Below are 16,084 nucleotides of genomic sequence, written 5' to 3'. Positions count from 1 at the left end.
GGCCCGCGTACCGCAAAAAAAAAAAAAAATAAAATAAAATTAAATTAAATTAAATTAAACAAAACAAAGAAATGTGGCCAAGAGCCTCAGGTGCATCTTCCCAAAGGTTCATGAGATTGGCAGTCCTGTGCTGGGATCACCTTCACCTGCGGTTTACCGGCACGATACGGGAAAGAGGAAAGGGAGGTGGGACAGGGAATTCAAGGGAGGAAGGGCACTGGGCCATTACTCACAAAGCAGCTCTGGGCCCCCCTGGACTGATTCTGGTGCCCCCTACGGGGCAGCTGCAAGCACTACCCTGCTTAGATCTGTACCCACGCGCAGAGCTATGGGCAACTGAGGTCTAACCCTGCGTCCTCTGTAGGGGTAGCATGGCTCACAACAGCCACGACAACCTCAGCCTCCTGGCCAGCAGCAAGCTGGGCATGCACGGAGAATGTCTTTCTTCTCTCCTGAAGGTGGACATGGTGTTTTACCTGGACTGTTTTCTTGTTCAGAACAGTGAAGTCATCATCAGTCAGCAGGGCCGACTCTTGCCCGGGGCAGTCCGTGAAAACTACTGTGGGGAAGGGAGGAAAAGAGTATTAGGAAGGAGGGGCTTCTGGAAGATACCCCATGGGAGCCAAGACCTGACAACAGCCCCCTGACTGGATCAAGGACTATTCCAAGCCACTGCAGAAGGAGACTTGGCTTACTTCCTCTGACCAGCAATGTGATCAAATATGAGTTTCAGATGGGCTTCTAAGTTTGGTCTCAAGAGGGCGGACCACTTCGTGGTTGGTGGGCCGAAGAACCAAAATCATAGATATTCAGCGACATTAGCCCTGTGGAGTCTCACGAGACACAGAGTTGACCCAAGGTCACAGCTGGAGGCAGAAGATTTTAAGCATTTCCGAAGGCTATGAGTCTACATATGCGCTGTATGCATCCTGCTACACCGTCACCCACACAGATCATTCTGGGTAACCTCGGGTTGTTTCAGTCTGTCATGCTCCTTCTGAATCCTCCCTGCTTGGCCGCCCTTTAAACAAGCACTCTGAGTTAATAACTACCATTCGCTAATCCGGAGACTGGGCCCATTTCATCTTTACAACTATGCTGCTAAGGTACGCATTAGCTCCTTTACAAAGATGAGAAAACTGAGGTTCAGAAGCCAGGTCAGCCTGACTCCAAGGCATAGGCTAGAGAGTATTCACAACCAATGTTCTTACCCACCCTTCCTTGTGGCCAAAGCATGGAGTCAGGAAACCTGCCAAGGGCTACAACTGGGCCCATCGGCAACATGCCCTGACCCAGGGGTTCCCTTAATGCTGGCCCAGACACCAGCGCTCATCAGTCTACTAGACTGCAGCACAACAAGGACCAGAGCGACAGTGCTGTGCCATGGAAAGGTCAGCGTGAGCTCTCCCAACTGTCCTGTTTTGAAAAATTGTCCTTTAGTTTCAGGTGATGATGACAATTGCTTTCAATAATCCTTCCCTAAAATAAGAAAGGATAACAGATGAGGGTTTTTAAACTACAAAAGTAATGTGACAGGAGCAAGAAGAACTACAATCCTGCAGGCTGTGGAACAAAAACCACATTCACAGAAAGACAGACAAGGTGAAAAGGCAGAGGGCTATGTACCAGAGGAAGGAACAAGATAAAACCCCAGAAAAACAACTAAATGAAGTGGAGATAGGCAACCTGCCAGAAAAAGAATTCAGAATGATGATAGTGAAGATGATCCAGGACCTCGGAAAAAGAATGGAGGCAAAGATCGAGAAGAATAATGATAGTGAAGACGATCCAGGACCTCAGAAAAAGAACAGAGGCAAAGACTGAGAACATGCAACAAGTGTTTAACAAAGACCTAGAAGAATTAAAGAACAAACCCCTACAAGAATTAAAGAACAAACAAACAGAGAGGAACAATACAACAACTGAAATGAAAAATATATTAGAAGGAATTAATAGCAGAATAACTGAGGCAGAAGAACGGATAAGTGACCTGGAAGAAAGAAGGGTGGAATTCACTGCTGCAGAACAGAATAAAGAAAAGACAATGAAAAGAAATTAAGACAGCCTAAGAGACCTCTGGGACAACATTAAACACACCAACTTTCGCATTATAGGGGTCCCAGAAGGAGAGAAGAGAGAGGAAAGAATGGAGAAAATATTTGAGGAGATTATACTTGCAAACTTCCCTAACATGGGAAAGGAAATAGCCACCCAACTCCAGGAAGCTCAGAGAGTCCCAGGCAGGATAAATCCAAGGAGAAACAAGCTGAGACACACAGTAATCAAACTGACAAAAATTAAAGACAAAGAAAAAATTATTAAAAGCAACAAGGGAAAAACAACAAATAACATACAAGGGAACTCCCATAAGGTTAACAGTTGATTCCTCAGCAGAAACTCTACAAGCCAGAAGGGAGTGGCATGATATACTTAAAGTGATGAAAGGGAAGAACCCACAACCAAGATTACTTTACCTGGCAGGGATCTCATTCAGATTTGACAGAGAAATTAAAACCTTTACACACAAACAAAAGTTAATAGAATTCAGCACCACCAAACCAACTCTCCAACAAATGCTAAAGGAACTTCTCTAAGTGGGAAAACACAAGAGAGGAAAAGGCCCACAAAAACAAACCCAAAACAATTAATAAAATGGTCATAGGAACACACATATCGATAATTACCTTAAACGTGAATGGATTTACTCCAGCCAAGAGACACAGGCTTGCTGAATGGATACAAAAACAAGACCCATCTATATGCTGTCTACAGGAGACCCACTTCAGACCTAGGGACACATACAGACTGAAAGTGAGGGGATGTAAAAAGATATTCCATGCAAATGGTAATCAAAAGAAAGCTGGAGTAGCAATACTTGTATCAGATAAAATAGACTTTAAAATAAAGAATGTTACCAGAGACAAGGAAAGACACTACATAATGATCAAGGGATCAATCCAAGAAGAAAATATAACAATTATAAATATATATGCACCCAACAATCCCACATGCCGCGGAGTGGCTAGGCCCGTGAGCCATGGCCGTTGAGCCTGCGCGTCTGGAGCCTGTGCTCCGCAACGGGAGAGGCCACAACAGTGAGAGGCCCGTGTACCACGGAAAACAAAAAACAAACAAACAAACACCACGATCCAAAACCTATGGGATGTAGCAAAAGCAGTTCTAAGAGAGTTTATAGCTATACAAGCCTATCTCAAGAAACAAGAAAAATCTCAAATAAACACAAACAAAAAAGTAATGTGAACATGATGAAGTATTCAAACAGTATATAAGAGTATAACATTAAAAAGTAGAATTCCAAATAATATCCAGACCATACAATGAACTCCTAAAACTCAAGAACAACAAAAAACAACCCAATTAAAAATAAATAAATAAAAAGGCAAAGGAGTTGAAAAGACATTTCTTCAAATAAGGTATACAAATGGCCAATAAGCATATGAAAAAATGCTCAATATCATTAGTCATTAGGGAAATACAAATCAAAATCACAGTGAGATACCACTTCATACCTACTAGGGTGGCAAAAAAAAAAGTAAATAACGAGTGTTGACAAGATGTAAAGACACAGGAACCCTCCTGCACTGGGAATGTGAAATGGTGCAGCCGCTGTGAAAAACAGTTTGGTGGCTCCTCAGAAGGTAAACATAAAATTACCACATGATCCAGCAATTCTACTTTTAGGCATATACCCAAAAGAACTGAAGTAGGATCTCAAACAGATACTTGTACACATATTTTCATAGTATCACTATTCACAATAGCCAAAAGATGGAAACAACACAAGGGTCTATCAAGAGATGAATAGATAAACACAATGTGGTCTATACATACAATGGATTATTATTCAGTCTTTAAAAGGAATAAAGTTCTGACACATGTTGCAACATGGAAGAATCTTGAAAACATGCTAAGTAAAATAAGCTAGTCACAAAAGGGCAAATACTGCATGATTCCACTTATATGAGGTACCTAGAATACTCAAATTAATAGACGTAGAAAGTAGAAGTTACCAGGGGCTGGAGAGAGAGGGGAATGGGTAGTTATTGTTTAATGGGTACAGAGTTTCTGTTTGGGATGATGAAAAAGTTCTGGAGACAGACTATGGTGATGGTTGTACAACAATTTGAACGTACTTAATGTCACCGAATTGTTTAAAATGGTCAAATTTTATGTTATGCATATTTTACCTCAAAAAAAAAAAAGTAGAAGCCTGATGTGGGAGTGTAAAATGGTATAGTCATTTTGGAAAGTTGTTGGGCAGTATTTGCTGAAGCTAAATATACACGTTCCCCAAGACCCAGCAATTTTACTTTGAGGTATATACCCAACAAAGATACATTCACTGTAAATTGATACAGCCACTATGGAGAACAGTACGGAGGTTCCTAAAAAAACTACAAATAGAACTACCATACGACCCCGCAATCCCACTACTGGGCATATACCCTGAGAAAACCATAATTCAAAAAGAGTCATGTACCAAAATGTTCATTGCAGCTCTATTTACAATAGCCAGGACATGGAAGCAACCTAAGTGTCCATCAACAGATGAATGGATAAAGAAGATGTGGCACATATATACAATGGAATATTACTCAGCCATAAAAAGAAATGAAACTGAGTTATTTGTAATGAGGTGGATAGACCTGGAGTCTGTCATACAGAGTGAAGTAAGTCAGAAGGAGAAAAACAAATACCGTATGCTAACACATATATATGGAATCTAAGAAAAAAAATGTCATGAAGAGATTAGTGGTAGGATGGGAATAAAACACAGACCTACTAGAGCATGGACTTGAGGACGTGGGGAGGGGGAAGGGTAAGCTGTGATGAAGTGAGAGAGTGGCAGGGACATATATGCACTACCAAATGTAAATTAGATAGCTAGTGGGAAGCTGCCGCATAGCACAGGGAGATCACCTCTGTGCTTTGTGACCATGAGAAGGGTGGGTTAGGGAGGGTGGGAGGGAGGGAGATGCAAGAGGGAAGAGATATGGGAACATATGTATATGTATAACTGATTCACTTTGTTGTAAAGGAGAAACTAACACACTATTGTAAAACAGTTATACTCCAATAAAGATGTTAAAAAAAAAAAAAGATACATTCACTAAAAGACAAGTATTATAATAGTCACAGCAGCACTGTCTATGATAGCTAAAGACTGGAAATAGCCCAAATGTCCATCAAGGTAGAAGGAATAAAAATATGGTGGAATATTCATATAATTAAATGAGTCAACCACAAGGACATACAACAACGTGAATGAATCTTACAAACACGGTTGAGTGACAGAAGCCAGATACAAGAGAGGACATGTGTATGATTCCATTAACATGAAGTTCAAAAGCAGGTAAAACTAACTTGGGTGAAAGAACTTAAGACACTGGCCATCTTTTGGGGAGAGGGTTAGTGCATGGAGGGGAGGAAGATGGAGGGCTTAAAAGCATACAGAGCTGCCTTCAGCTCCCCAGAGCCCCAGAGCTCACACACAGAGGCAGGTTCCTTCGTGGGAAGGCTGGAGTGTGCCCCTGAGAAAGAGAAGATTGCTTAGATACCAGCCCTGCCTCCTTGATGACATCCCCACTGAGGAGTCATGGGCTGTGACAACATGCTCGGCCGGTGGGAGGAGGGGAAAGAGGGATCTCAGCCTGAGTCAGTTCCAGGGGGTCCCAGGGGCAAGGAGATTCCCAGGGTGACCCTGCCCTTTACCTCCAGCACACAGCTTTGTACTCTCATCTTCTGAGGAATCCTGCCTTGCCTTTGGGCTAAAAAAGACCAGGAATGATATGTGGCAGAGTTTAAATCATCTTAATACAGGGCAAAAGTTAAATAATCTATGGGGCATTCACTCCATGGATTTTTTATCCAGCTTTGCAAAATGTAAGCAGAATGTAGAACTGCATATATAGTATCTGTAACTATGCACAGGAAAAAATTTTAAAAAAGACTGGAAAGAAATGAAGCTTCCCTATGACTGGGGTTACCAGCTACTTATTATCTTTATTTTTCTGTAGGTCCAAGTTTTCTCTTAACATGAATTGTGTTCCCCCCTCAAATTCATGTGTTGACGTCCTAATACCTCAGAATGTGATTATATTTGGAAAAAGGGCCTTTAAAGAGGTGATTAAATTAAAATGAGGTTATTAGGGTGGGCCCTAATCCAGGATGATGAGTGTCCTTATAAGAGGAGGAGGAAATTTGGACACAGACAATTACAGAGAGAAGACTATGTACAGACACATGGAGAAGACAGCCATCTACAAGCTAAGGAGAGACGCCTCAACAGAAACCAGCCCTGCTGACACCTTGATCTTGGACTTCTAGCCTCCTGAGTTGTGAGAAAATAAATTTCTGTGTTTAAGCCCCCAGTCTGTGTTCCTTTGTTACAGCAGCCCTAGCAAACGAATACAGCAAGCATCAATCTCAAGAGTCGAGAATCCCTCCCATCATGAATTACTATTATTAACAGCTAACATTTGTGTGTTTTTAAAAAATCTGCATGAATTTTTAAAATAAATTCATTTATTTATGGCTGTATTGGATCTTCGTTGCTGTGTGCGGATTTTCCCTAGTTGCGGCGAGCGGGGACTACTCTTCGTTGCGGTGCGCGGGCTTCTCGTTGCGGTGGCTTCTCTTGCTGCGGAGCACGGACTCTAGGCGCGCGGGCTTCAGTAGTTGTGGCGCGTGGGCTTCAGTAGTTGCGGCACGCAGGCTCAGTAGTTGTGGTGCACGGGCTTAGTTGCTCCACAGTATGTGGGATCTTCCCGGACCAGGGCTCGAACCCGTGTCCCCTGCATCGGCAGGCGGATTCTTAACCACTGCGCCACCAGGGAAGCCCTAACATTTGTATACTTTCTCATTTAATCTTCACCAAGCACCCTATAAAGTCGATTTTAATGCCCATTTTCTAAATTGGGAAAATGAGGGGTTAAATGCATTCACTGAAGTTACATAGCTAGGAAATGGAACGGCCAGAAGTGGTACCTAGACCTGTCTAGATTGAGTCGTTTATATAATATGGTTATATTATCTTTCTGACACACCTGAGAGTTTGTTTTCTTATCTCTTCCCTAACCCCCATTACCTGTGGTCCTTCTCCATCTATTGAAATAGCAAAGATTGATTTTTAGACGCCCAGTGAGGCAGTGTGATATTTGGAGAAAAGTACTAGACTCGGGGATAATAACAGTAACTCTCTTACAGGTAGTTGTGAGGATTAAATGAGAATAAATGTAAAGAACTGACAAATAGGATGCATTATGGCCAGGTCTGCTGTTAATACTATTAATAGCGATGGAGACCCCATTCTTGTGCAGGCACTGACTTTTTAACATGATGGGTGATCCTGGGAAAGGCACTTGAATTCTGTGGGCCCCAGAATCAATTGTTTGCTGAAGTTTTTGTTTTGTTTTTGGCCATGCCGCATGGTTTGCAGGATCTTAGTTTCCCGACCAGGGTTCAAACCCGCACCCTTGGTAGTGAAAGTGCGGAGTCCTACCACTGGACCTCCAGGGAACTCCCATGTTTGCTGAAGCTTTGAGCCTAAGGCCTGTCTTCCCTTGGTTTGAAGGGAGAGAAGCATGTTATAAAAAGATGTATTCAAGAATAGTAGGGGGGCTTCCCTGGTGGCGCAGTGGTTGAGAATCCGCCTGCTGATGCAGGGGACACGGGTTCGTGCCCCGGTCCGGGAAGATCCCACATGCCGCGAAGCGGCTGGGCCCGTGAGCCATGGCCGCTGAGCCTGCGCGTACGGAGCCTGTGCTCTGCAACGGGAGAGGCCACAACAGTGAGAGGCCCGCGTACCGGAAAAAAAAAAAAAAAAGGAAAAAAAAAAAAAAAAAGAATAGTAGGGGCTTCCCTGGTGGCGCAGTGGAATCCGCCTGCTAATGCAGGGGACACGGGTTCGAGCCCTGTTCTGGGAAGATCCCACATGCCGCGGAGCAACTAAGCCTGTGTGCCACAACCACTGAGTCTGTGCTCTAGAGCCCACGAGCCACAACTACTGAAGCCCATGTGCCACAGCTACTGAAGCCCGTGTGCCACAACCACTCAGTCTGCGCTTTAGATCCCATGTGCCATAACTACTGAGCCCGCATGCCACAGCTACTGAAGCCTGCGCACCTAGAGCCTGTGCTCTGCAACAAGAGAAGCCACAGCGACGAGAAGCCCGCACACTGCAACGAAGAGTAGCCCCTGCTCGCCACAACTAAAGAAAGCCTGCACCCAGCAACGAAGACCTAATGCAGCCAAAAATACATAATTAGTTAAAAAAAAAATAATGGGACCAAAGACACTTTCTCCTTGATGTAAAAAGAAGAAAAGCTTAAAAGGGAATACCTAAACTCACTAGGTGATTCAGCATTGCTTAAAGCTGTGTTAAGGACACATGCAAAGGTCCTTCAAAACTCTGTTAGTTGGAACCATCAGCATGTTGATGCAGAACTTGAATTAACTTATTAGGAATTTAGGTTTTCTCATTTGGAAGATGAAAATTAGACTTCACAGAGTCATCTTGAATATCAAAAAAGATAAAACCACAAAACCACAAATTTGTAAACCCCAGAACTTTATGCGGACTCATACCACAGAGGTGAGATGGCCTGCCCAACACCATACAGCTAGTGAGTGGAATTAGAATTAGAACTCGGGGTGGTCATATTCTAAAGTCAGGTTCTTCAACAGAGCATCCATCAGGAACAAGTGGAGTGTTTCCTAAGTGCCCAACATTCTTCTAAATACTAGGGATGCATCAGGGAACAAAAATGTGTATCTTCAAGTACCTTTAAGTTCTTATAGGATACTGCCTCCTGTCCAAAATCACCTTTCCACAGCTATCTACCAAACTAATCAATAATGCATTGATTGTAATAGCAAAAGTCCAGACAACCTAAATGTCCATCAATGACAGATTAACTTTGTGTAATGATAACATCTATACGAGAACACTATGCAGCCATAAAAAGCTGTAAAAGGAAGCCCCTATGTATTAACATGGAAAGATCTCTAAGACATATTGTTAATTAAAAAAAAAAAAAAGATATGGGGACTTCCCTGGTGGTCCAGCAGTTAAGGCTCTGCACTCCCAATGCAGGGCGCCTGGGTTTGATCCCTGGTCAAGGAACTAGACCCCACATGCCGCAACGAAGACCTCCAACGCGGCAATGAAGATCCCGTGTGCTGCAACTAAAGACCCGGTGCAGCTAAATTAATTAATTAATTAATTAATTTTTAAAAAAAGATATGGAGCAATGTAGTCTATGCTAACATTCGTATTTTAAGATAAATACTTCTGGAAGGTGACCCAAAAAACTGGGTTTATGGGTGGAGAAGCTAGTAGCTAAGCAACAGGAAAGAAACTTTTTACTGTGTATACCCTTCTGAATTTTGACCCACGTGAATGCATTAGCTATTCAAACACTGACGAAAAATAAAAATTAACTGTCACTTTCCCCATTCTTAAAACAGCCCTCTTCCTCAGGGAAGGTCTTCAGCTAGCAGAGGGGCTGGCCAGATAAGCCTGTCAGGTTTTTCACTTAATGAGTGCCTCTCAATGAACTCTCCATCCTCTCCCACCAAGTTACCCAACAGGGGGCTAATGCCTTAATCCCCCAAACTCTAAAAGCTGCCAGAAACCCAGAAACCGTCTTCCTGCTGTCTACAAAATCTGCCCACCAGGAACGTACGGTACGCTTCACTACTTCCATTGTTTTATGGGTCCAAACATTTGTAGCACAGTATCTGGGCTGTCCACCTATTCTTAGAGGGGACAGTGCCAACAATCAAGGAGAAGTCAGTAGTCAGGTACTTCAATTGTACGTGCCTCCCACACAGGCTGTACATTCCAGCTGCCCCATCAGCCCTCAGCCACGTTCAGCTGGATGCAGAATACAACCAAGGGGCGTGAGTCAGGCAGGCAGGAACAAGCTTCAAAGACCCGCTCTGCCTGAGACACCCAGCTAAGTGTTTTCTTATCCAAGTTCTCAAAAAATAACCCACAAGGTAGATACTACTCCCCTATTCTGACAACTCAGGAAACAAGAGACTGCCCTGGGGTTGAAGTGCCTCAGGAAGCAGCTTCAGAGAGGAGAGCAAAGTATACGAAGCCCCACAACTCGGAAGCACCAGGACCAGATTTCAAATCCTAAAGGCAGAGGCAGATGAGTTATGAAGAATACGGGATTTGGAGTCCAAAAGACTTGGGTTCACATCCATGTCACGTGAACGTACAGAAGCTGTTTTCTCATCTGGAAAATGGGAATAATACCTACCTCATAAGATTATTGGGAGGAATAAGTGGGATAATGTTCACACAGCCCTGAGCACTGTGTCTGGCCCAGAGTAAGCCTTCAATAAGAGGGACCTTTAGCCTACTCACAATTAACCAGGGCTTCTGACTCCAAGTCCATACCTCTCTCTACACCAGAGAGAAACCATCTCTCAGACTGGGCATGGGGTTCGTTACAGCCATGTGCTTTACCTAAGGGCTGAAACACGGAAGGGAAAGGGGGATACACAGGACCAAAGAGCACAACGGGGGTGGTGGTGGCTCAGTCTACATTTGGAGAGGACTGTTTCGTAGGGGCTGCTCCATGGTTTACAGGGAGAGGCAGAGGATGGAGATCTCACAGCCAATCTGACCTGCCCAGGGAAACTCGCTGAGGCACCTGTAGAAACATGAGCAGTTTTCTTTGTAAGCCATGAGTCACACAGAGGCTGGTAAACGGTAAGCCCTGGGGCAGATCATTACAACTTCCTCCCAGATGCTTCTTGGCACTACTGGCTTGTATCACTGGTTTCAAAATGAAGTTGATCTGAAACCAGGTCTCATCATTACTCACCCCCCTTCTACCCTACCTTCTCAGAGCTAGTGAAGGAAGCTGATTCCCGTTCCTGACTGCAGCCTAGCTCCACAGGCCACAAATCTTGGCCAAGTCATGGAGGCATGAATGGGCTCGTGTCCAACTCTTTCTGGGACAAGTTGGTGAGCACTGACGAGCACATGGGGCAATAGTTCAGATCTTAAGGCTGAAAAACAGAGACGTAAACACAGCTCTTACTTCCACACCCACCTAGGACCTTAAAGTCATTTGTCAGCTTTAAACTCAGTTTCTTCCACAGAGATTCTGAACCATAAAGTCGATGAACCTGATGAAGATGTAGGTATTGGTACCACTATAAACTGAGAGGTTTCAGCACTGAGTCTGAACATACAATTCCTACAGTACTGTTGGGGAAGGGAGTTAGTAACCTGAGACAGCTTCTAGAGATTTTTTTTTTTTTTTTAACCAGAGCTCTGTGTATCTGCACTAGATAGAAACATCCAAGGGAACCAGGAGTCCCTGGACCGTGCTCAGAGCTCCTCTCTAAAGACCATCCTGCCAAGCCTGGCCTCAGATCCTGAGCTGGCACCACTATAAAACTTGGGCAAGAAGGGTTGAGTCCCTGGAGAACTAGAGCTGTTGAAAGAAGAAAGCTTTTTAAATAGACTTTTAAGAATTAATGGATATTAGGCTGGGAACTCATCCCAGGCCTGCTTTTAGGTTGGAATTGCCTAGACACTTCCAAACTCTCAAGGAAACACTCATGAAAGTCAGAAGCTTGTCTTCTCAGCCATGACATAGAGGTGCTATGTAGTCCCACTGTCCAACCTTACTGGATGTTCTGGCAAAATAAAACCACCCATCTCTCAGGGGTAAATGTCCTTCAAGTGATCAACACTCGATCACTTGACAGTTTTCCTATTGATCTTTGGGCACTTTAATGAGAAGGGAAGAGTAATATCAGTTTGAAAGTGTTGTGGCCAAAAGGCATCTTGTTGGGGAATGAGGGAGACACTGTCAAAGGTGTTTCCATTCTAGCTTGGTCTAGAGACACACCTAGCTTATAAAGTAAACAAACTTGTCCTTGTAGCTATGACTACTTTCTGTTAAGGGACTGGGATAAGAAGGTGCAAGGGGAAAGTATGTGGCATTGCCTTGAAAGAAGATTCTGGCATTTTCCTGAGTAAATCTACCCGTAGAAAAAAGTACACTTACTAAGAAATACAAATTAAAAGGACAAATGTTGTGAAATACTTAGGGAATGGATGCTGCTATATATTGTTAGGGGGTGGGGGAAATGGAAATTGACACAAACTTTTGCGCAATTAAGCCTTAAACAAGTCCTTCGAGCCAAGAATTGTGCCAGAAAGTCATCCAAGATGTGACAAAACCATACCTGCATGGACGTTCATGACTGTTGCTTAGTGTTTTAAAAAAAAGTCTCAACAACTTAACTTTCAACAGAATACTTAATTACGTGTGCTACAGTCACTCAAATGTCTCATCTACAGCCTTAAATATTATAAAAAAGTATCAAGGAAAAACAGTGCTCTGCTCAGGGGAAAAAGGTCACAAAACAGCCATTTATTTATTTATTTATTTATTTTTATTGGAGTAAAATTGCTTTACAATGTTGTGTTAGTTTCTGCTGTAAAATGAAGTGAATCGGCTATATGTATACCTATATCCCCTCCCTCTTGGACCTCCCTCCCCACCCTTCCCCCCATCTAGGTCATCACAGAGCACCGAGCTGAGCTCCCTGTGCTATACAGCAGGTTCCCACTAGCCATCTATTTTACACATGGTAGTGTACTTATGTCAAACCTAATCTCCCACTTCGTCTCACCCTCCCCTTCCCTCCGTGTCCACATGTCCATTCTCTACGTCTATGTCTCTACTCCTGCCCTACAAATAGGTTCATCTGTACCATTTTTCTAGATTCCACATATATGCGTTACTATACAATATTTACAAAACAGCCACTTATAGTTTATAGCCTGAGCCTGACAATCATAAAATATTAATATCTTTATACTCGTTAAGAAAAGGGGGGGGGTCTTGGCACCAGGAAGGCAGACTAGCTCTCCCCAGAACCAACGACTTTCCAGGCCAAAGAAGCCCAAGAGGGACTTCCCTAGCGGCGCAGTGGTTAAGAATCCGCCTGCCAGTGCAGGGGACGTAGGTTCGATCCCTGATCTGGGAAGATCCCACATGCCGCGGAGCAACTAAGCCCATGCACCACAACTACTGAGCCCATGAGCCACAACTACCGAAGCCCGTGCACCTAGAGCCCGTGCTCCGCAACAAGAGAAGCCACCGCAATGAGAAGCCCGCACACCACACGAAGAGTAGCCCCCACTTTCTGCAACTAGGGGAAGCCTGTGCACAGCAATGAAGACTCAACACAGCCAAAAATAAATAAATAAATAAATAAGTTTATTAAAAAAAAAAAAAGTCCAAGATGGTGGAGGGTGAGCAGAATCTGATCTGAGGAGACTAATGGGCAGAGGCCGCAAGGCATGCGGGCGGGCGGGGGAGGGGTGGAGGGGGGACATGGGGAGCCCGCGAGGTATGCTAGGACCCCAAGGGGCTATCCCGTGGCATGCCGGGAGATAAAGCACCCCACGTGTCCTGCCACAGCCGTTTGTCGCCCTCAGAGGAGCCAGACTGATTCTCCAAAGCAGAGAGCAGTGCAAGTGGACCTGTCTCCCTGGGTGTTTGTGATGATCCGTCACCACAAGGTCACCACCTTGGGGGATGCTAAGAAGTCAAGCACAGTGCTGGAGCTGAAGCGCTCGGTGAAAGGCATTCTTAAGTGGCCACCGGAGCAAGGAGCAGCTTTACACAGATGACAGCTCCTGGACAAGAGCATGACCCTGGGCGAGGGTGGCTACGCCTGGCAGATGCCTCCATCTATACACCATTCACCCTGGACCTGGATCTTCCTGCAGATGGCGCCGATGGGGCATTTGAGGCCCTCAGCCTGTAGCCCTTCTCTGATCCACTGAAGTAGAATATGAAGCTGGATTGTTAGGAAAGCCAGGCAGGAGGCCGAGCTGTGGGGCAATGAAGCAGTGGGACTCGGGCTCTCTCCTTCAGATCAGATATCTTCAAGGAAGACTCGATTAGGGAAATGGACCCGGAAGATCTATTAACAATGTTCATTTGAAATGACTAAAGTCCTTTATGGGTGGTGGACCTCCATTCTGCTTATCTTCCAGTTTTTCCATAGTAAACATGTATTTGATTTGCAATCAGAATGAGAGGTTGTGATTTTTCCCCCCTCTGACTAGTATATGGCAACCCCATGTTGTTAAGGAGAAAGCAATTCTTTCTAGGGGAGTTCTGCCTCTCTGCAGAAAGCTCTTTGGAAAGATCTACACTACTCAGGTTCTTCCTCACGCTTGGGAGCTGGGTCCTCCCTTATAATCCCCAGAGAGAAACCCAAGCTGAGCTATACTTGACAGCACTCTGGGAGTTCCAAACATGGCTGACTCAAAGCTCAGTGTTAGGTGTGCTGTCAATGATTCCCATCCTCAAGAATGAGAGCAGAGACCCCAGCAATCAACCTGGGACCTCTGGGATACCAATTAAGGGTCTGGTGGGTAAAAGTGCTGCACATTGGCCCTGCAGCTTTGGGCAAGTCACTCCATATTTAAGCTGTTAACAGTAAGCATTGGTAATTTCCAGTATCTAAAATGGGAACACACACACACACACACACACACACACACACACACAGGCTCTTGTTAGGGTCAAATAAGATGTATTGTGCTTTTTAAAGCACAATTAAGTATTCAAAACCAGGGACGGTAATTTAAAAAGCAAAACAAAAGAACAAGAAGGCAAAGGTCATTCAGAATCCTGAGGTAAGCAGAAAATTAAGAAAAAAAAAAAAAGGATCAACTTCCATTGAGACACGTATTGGAAGTTAAATTCAAAATGCCATGCTTTCAGGAATTCCCTGGCAGTCCAGTGGTTAGGACTTGGCACTTTCACTGCCAAGGCCCAGGTTCAATCGCTGGTCAGGGAACTAAGATCCCTGCAACCTGTGGGGCCAAAGGCGGGGTGGAATGCCATGCTTTCATTCACATTTCACTAGTTTGTTCCTTCTTTTAGATCTTCTCTAAAAGAGACATATTCACCTCTTCACAGTGACCTTCACAATATCACAGAGCAACAGTTCCCAAATACAACTGATAAAATCACCTGGAGAACTTTAAAAAAAACTCAGATTCCCTGCTTCCAGCCCACCCATCACTTCTACTTAGTCAGTTCCTGGAGGTGTATTTAGGGAAGACAGTTTATTGGTTTTTTTGGTTTAAAAAAAAAATAAATTTATTTATTTATTTGTTTTTTGGCTGCGTTGGGTCTTTGTTGCTGCGTGCGGGTTTTCTCTAGTTGCGGCGAGCGGGGGCTACTCTTCGTTGCGGTGTGTGGGCTTCTCATTTCAGTGGCTTCTCGTTGCAGACCACGGGCTCTAGGTGCGTGGGCTCAGTAGTTGTGGCTCACGGGCTCTAGAGCGCAGGCTCAGCAGTTGTGGCGCGCAGGCTTAGTTGCTCTGCGGCATGTGGGATCCTCCCAGACCAGCGCTCGAACCTGTGTCCCCTGCATTGGCAGGCGGATTCTTAACCACTGCGCCACCAGGGGAGCCCAGTTTATTGGTTTTTTAAAGTTCCTGATTCTCACCTTTATTTCTCGTAAGCAGGTAAATTGGTATGGATTTTTGAGGGCACTTCAGAATATGTATTAAAATTTCAAATGTCCAGATTCTTCCTCTGACCAACATATATATCTGTCTTTTCAATATCTCCCCCTGGGGCTTCCCTGGTGGCGCAGTGGTTGAGAATATGCCTGCTAATGCAGGGGACACGGGTTCAAGCCCTGGTCTGGGAGGATCCCACATGCCGCGGAGCAACCAGGCCCGTGAGCCACAACTACTGAGCCTGCGCGTCTGGAGCCTGTGCTCCGCAACAAGAGAGGCCGGGATAGTGAGAGGCCCGCGCATCGCGATGAAGAGCGGCCCCCACTTGCCACAGCTAGAGAGAGCCCTCGCACAGAAACGAAGACCCAACACCGCAAAAATAAATAAATTAATTATCAGTGGCTTCTCGTTGCAGACCACGGGCTCTAGGTGCGTGGGCTCAGTAGTTGTGGCTCACGGGCTCTAGAGCGCAGGCTCAGCAGTTGTGGCGCGCAGGCTTAGTTGCTCTGCGGCATGTGGGATCCTCCCAGACCAG

General features: G+C 44.7%; 1 protein-coding gene across 2 annotated transcripts in view; it reads right to left on the bottom strand.

Moving 5' to 3' along the window:
• The window catches only part of CDH3 (cadherin 3), a 104,502-nt gene that overhangs the window by 17,618 nt on the left and 70,800 nt on the right, over window positions 1-16,084 (bottom strand). For both annotated transcript variants that reach the window (XM_028477509.2, XM_007110765.4), the window contains one exon: window positions 477-559. In XM_028477509.2, the coding sequence (XP_028333310.1) occupies window positions 477-559 (83 nt within the window). The remainder of the gene's footprint in view (window positions 1-476; window positions 560-16,084) is intronic.

This window comes from Physeter macrocephalus, chromosome 17 (assembly GCF_002837175.3).
Source record: "Physeter macrocephalus isolate SW-GA chromosome 17, ASM283717v5, whole genome shotgun sequence".
NCBI classification, from domain to species: domain Eukaryota; kingdom Metazoa; phylum Chordata; class Mammalia; order Artiodactyla; family Physeteridae; genus Physeter; species Physeter macrocephalus.
This window is presented reverse-complemented; position numbering and strand designations above follow the sequence as displayed.